This window comes from Oryzias melastigma, linkage group LG19, assembly GCF_002922805.2.
Source record: "Oryzias melastigma strain HK-1 linkage group LG19, ASM292280v2, whole genome shotgun sequence".
NCBI classification, from domain to species: domain Eukaryota; kingdom Metazoa; phylum Chordata; class Actinopteri; order Beloniformes; family Adrianichthyidae; genus Oryzias; species Oryzias melastigma.
In genome coordinates, this window is record NC_050530.1 from 10713247 (window position 1) to 10716323 (window position 3077).

Below are 3077 nucleotides of genomic sequence, written 5' to 3' on the forward strand. Positions count from 1 at the left end.
ATGCATCGCTGCATCTGTCATGCGAGGAAAAAAAACTACAAAAACTCCACCGCTGGAAGAAGGAAGTCCTTCACCTCCAATCATGTGGGCTGTTTATGAATGTGCATTTGTGTCAGCACCGATGAGAATAACGAGTGACTAATTCCACATACCAGCCAGCAGCTTTAACAAGGCTGGCTCACTGAGAGTGGAGAAAGAATGGCAAAATGTTCGGCTGTGCCGAAAAACAAACAGACACGCACGGAGAGAGCCGCGCAATCAAAAAGGATTTTCACGTGAGAGCAACTTTTATTTGTTTGCCGACAAGAAATTGTGTCATTATGAATTAAGTGCTTAATAATAAAAATGATTTAAATTGGAAACTCAATGTGAGGTGTGTGAGGGGGGTCAGATTTCCTAATACCTGGTCTTTGCCTTCACCTTGGAAAACTAGATGACAGGTCCTTCAGCACAGACTTGTAATTGCAGCCATTTAGAATGCAGAAAAATATAAGAAAGTAACACCCATTGTTAAGAAAATGATGCTTCTCCAAAACTGCCGCTTCCCCTCTGAGATTATGGAGGCGCAATACGCAAGTGAGCATAATTACAGCCTGCCTAAATGTGTAAATAAATTAAACGAATACACCTTTAAATTATACATATTTTTTTTAATTGAATGTAAATATAAGCCCTTGTTAAAAAAATAATAAAAACATCACACCTTCTAAATGCTTTCATTAATAAATAAATGTGTCTATAAATAAACAAAAATATTACAAGGAAGGGGGGAAACGTTTTATGTTTTACAGGGAAAATAAGTGTTCCTAAATGCATCCTTTTTTTGACACATGCAAATCACTTTTAGAAGCTGATTTGCATATTGATTTTATGCGCGGGCTTCTGCAGCTCCACTGTTTACATGAATCCTACGTTAAAAAAAGGGGTGTCAAATTAAATAAAAGAGCATTATTAATGAGTCTGACAACATCTTTAAATTTAAAAACACATATGATATTTGATTTATTAATGCTGTTTCAGGGTCTAATAATTACAATTTTATTATATTTATTGTTTTTTTGTTGACACATCTCCTGCCTTTTAACTGCAAAGTCCCCTTTGATTAGCATTTAGCATGCTAGCCTCCGTCCATGAGGAGGGCGCGCGGGAGTGCACGCATGCCGCCGTACTGTACACTTCAGGGGGAGTTGGAAAAACTTCGCTCTCCCCTTTTTTTCTGTTTTGTCACCCCCTTCTCCAGTTTGCGGGCAACACGTCCCGCAACCCACTTCGGAAGCCGCGAGCGCATAAGCAGCTGTAAATAAATGAACTTACTGTGCGTGCTGTCGGAGAAAGTGATCCATTGGGAAGGTAGGGGCTTGTGAGATCGGGGATCATTATAAACGGATAGCCCGGGTACGGTGGGCTCTTGAACAGCCCTCCATCTTGCCTTTTCGCAGCTAACATGGCGGGGGTGGGGGGAAAAGAGAGGAAAAGTTTTTTAAATAAAGCTGGCCTTGTGAAGTTTAGTTTTCCGACATTTAATAAAAAAATTAAACGCACTTGTGGAATAACGCGGAGGAGATAACCCTCCGCGGGGTACACATAATGTCATGGATAAAAACAATAAAGCAGAAACTCACCCTCCTCTAAACTTTCTCTTGTTTTGTCTCTGAAAGTTTCAGATCTAGGCGGAGGCCGTCTTTCCGCCTTGAAATGCAATGAAACACAGGGATTGCGTTAAAGTGAACAGACGGGAGTCAACTTTCTTCTCTTCGTGTGTCAAGTAGAAGAAAAGTAGGCCCTAACTTAACGGCCGCTCCGCCGCGCTTTAATCTGAACTTACCTCCGAATCCGACGAGCTGTTTTGATTCGTTTCCGACTCGTTCACGAGTGAAGATTTGACATCTGCTAAATCCCTTTCTGCCGAGGAGTTCTCCGAAATTTTCTCTTCCTGCTCCCCTTCGTCTTTGAAGGAAATCATTTCATCGTTTGCGCCCAGGTCGTCCCCTCCACCGCCGTTGAGCTGCGGCATTTTTTCCCCGAGTGAAACCAAAAAAAGTAAAAAGGAAAAAAAAAAAAAAAAGAAACGTCGGTTGAAAAGAGGGGGCAAAACCCAAAGTTTTTAATGTCGGTTGATCTCGAAAGTCCGCGCTGGAAGTTTCTTCTTCTGCTGCTGCTGCTGTGTATCGGCGTTTTCCAAACAAAACTAGAAAAGAAGGGGGAATCTTGGCAGAAAAGGGAAGCCGGAGAAGGAGCCGAGCCGCTCGGATTGAGTGAGTTGAAGTTGGTCGGAGTGGTTTTCAGTTCAAAGGCGGCGCTGATTGACAGATAGAGAGGGATGGAAATAGAGAGAGTCTGGATTCGGGATTATTGACAGGGAGAAACACACAAGAAACTAATGAGATTCAAACAGGGAGGGACTTGAAGTGACGTTTTCATAAATAGGAGGAAAAAAAGGACAGAGAAAGGAGGGAGGGGGGGGGAAGAAGAAGAAAAGAGGGAGTGCTGGAGGAAGTCTGCGGACGACTGCAGTGAAAAAGCATGTGAGGAGGGGAAAAAAGGCAGTTTGGGAGCAGGACAGTGATGGTAAAATAGCAGGAAGATAGGGAAGTGCTTGCAAATGTGGATTAAACGCACATGGGCGGGGAAAAAAAGGGAAAAGAGGGCACTTCCTCGGGCTGTTTGACTCAGTCTGTCACACTTGGGCCAAATAAAGTAAAAATAATAACATTTTATTTCCTCCTATAACCTACTTTTTATATATTTCTGCTTACTAAATACTCTAGGCCTATCAAAGTGCAGCTTGTTTTCCTATTTTATGTGCTTTGTCAGCTCCTTAGATCTATTTTTCATTATATTGGCTAATGTTTCCTTAGATCTATTTTTTGGGATGGAGGGTGTGTTGCATTCTGCTTTCTTGACAGGTGTGATGTCCTCTGGGAATTACCCAGAATTCCTCATTGGCAGCACAGGCTGAGCTGTTATTATTTTATATATAGTTTTTTCCTCCTCTCCTTCAGCCAAGCTGGGCGCTTTATTTTAGTCCAGATAAACCTAAAACAATATTTTTACTTAATTTATAAATAAATAAATAC

The 3077-nt window shown here is 41.7% G+C and overlaps 1 protein-coding gene across 25 annotated transcripts in view; it reads right to left on the reverse strand.

The window, feature by feature from the left end:
- Window positions 1-2792, reverse strand: part of tcf7l2 (transcription factor 7 like 2) — an 87896-nt gene extending 85104 nt beyond the window's left edge. For 7 of the 25 annotated variants that reach the window (XM_024284564.2, XM_036217233.1, XM_024284565.2 and 4 more), the window contains exons 1-3: window positions 1826-2791; window positions 1623-1689; window positions 1315-1439 (exon numbers count right to left, since the gene is read on the reverse strand). In XM_024284564.2, coding sequence (XP_024140332.1) covers window positions 1315-1439; window positions 1623-1689; window positions 1826-2014 — 381 coding nt within the window. In that variant the 5' untranslated portion in view covers window positions 2015-2791. Of the gene's footprint in view, window positions 1-1314; window positions 1440-1622; window positions 1690-1825 lie in introns of all 25 variants that reach the window. The other 18 variants (XM_024284572.2, XM_024284570.2, XM_024284571.2 and 15 more) reach the window with 5 other exon arrangements.
- Between the last annotated feature and the right edge of the window lie 285 nt (window positions 2793-3077).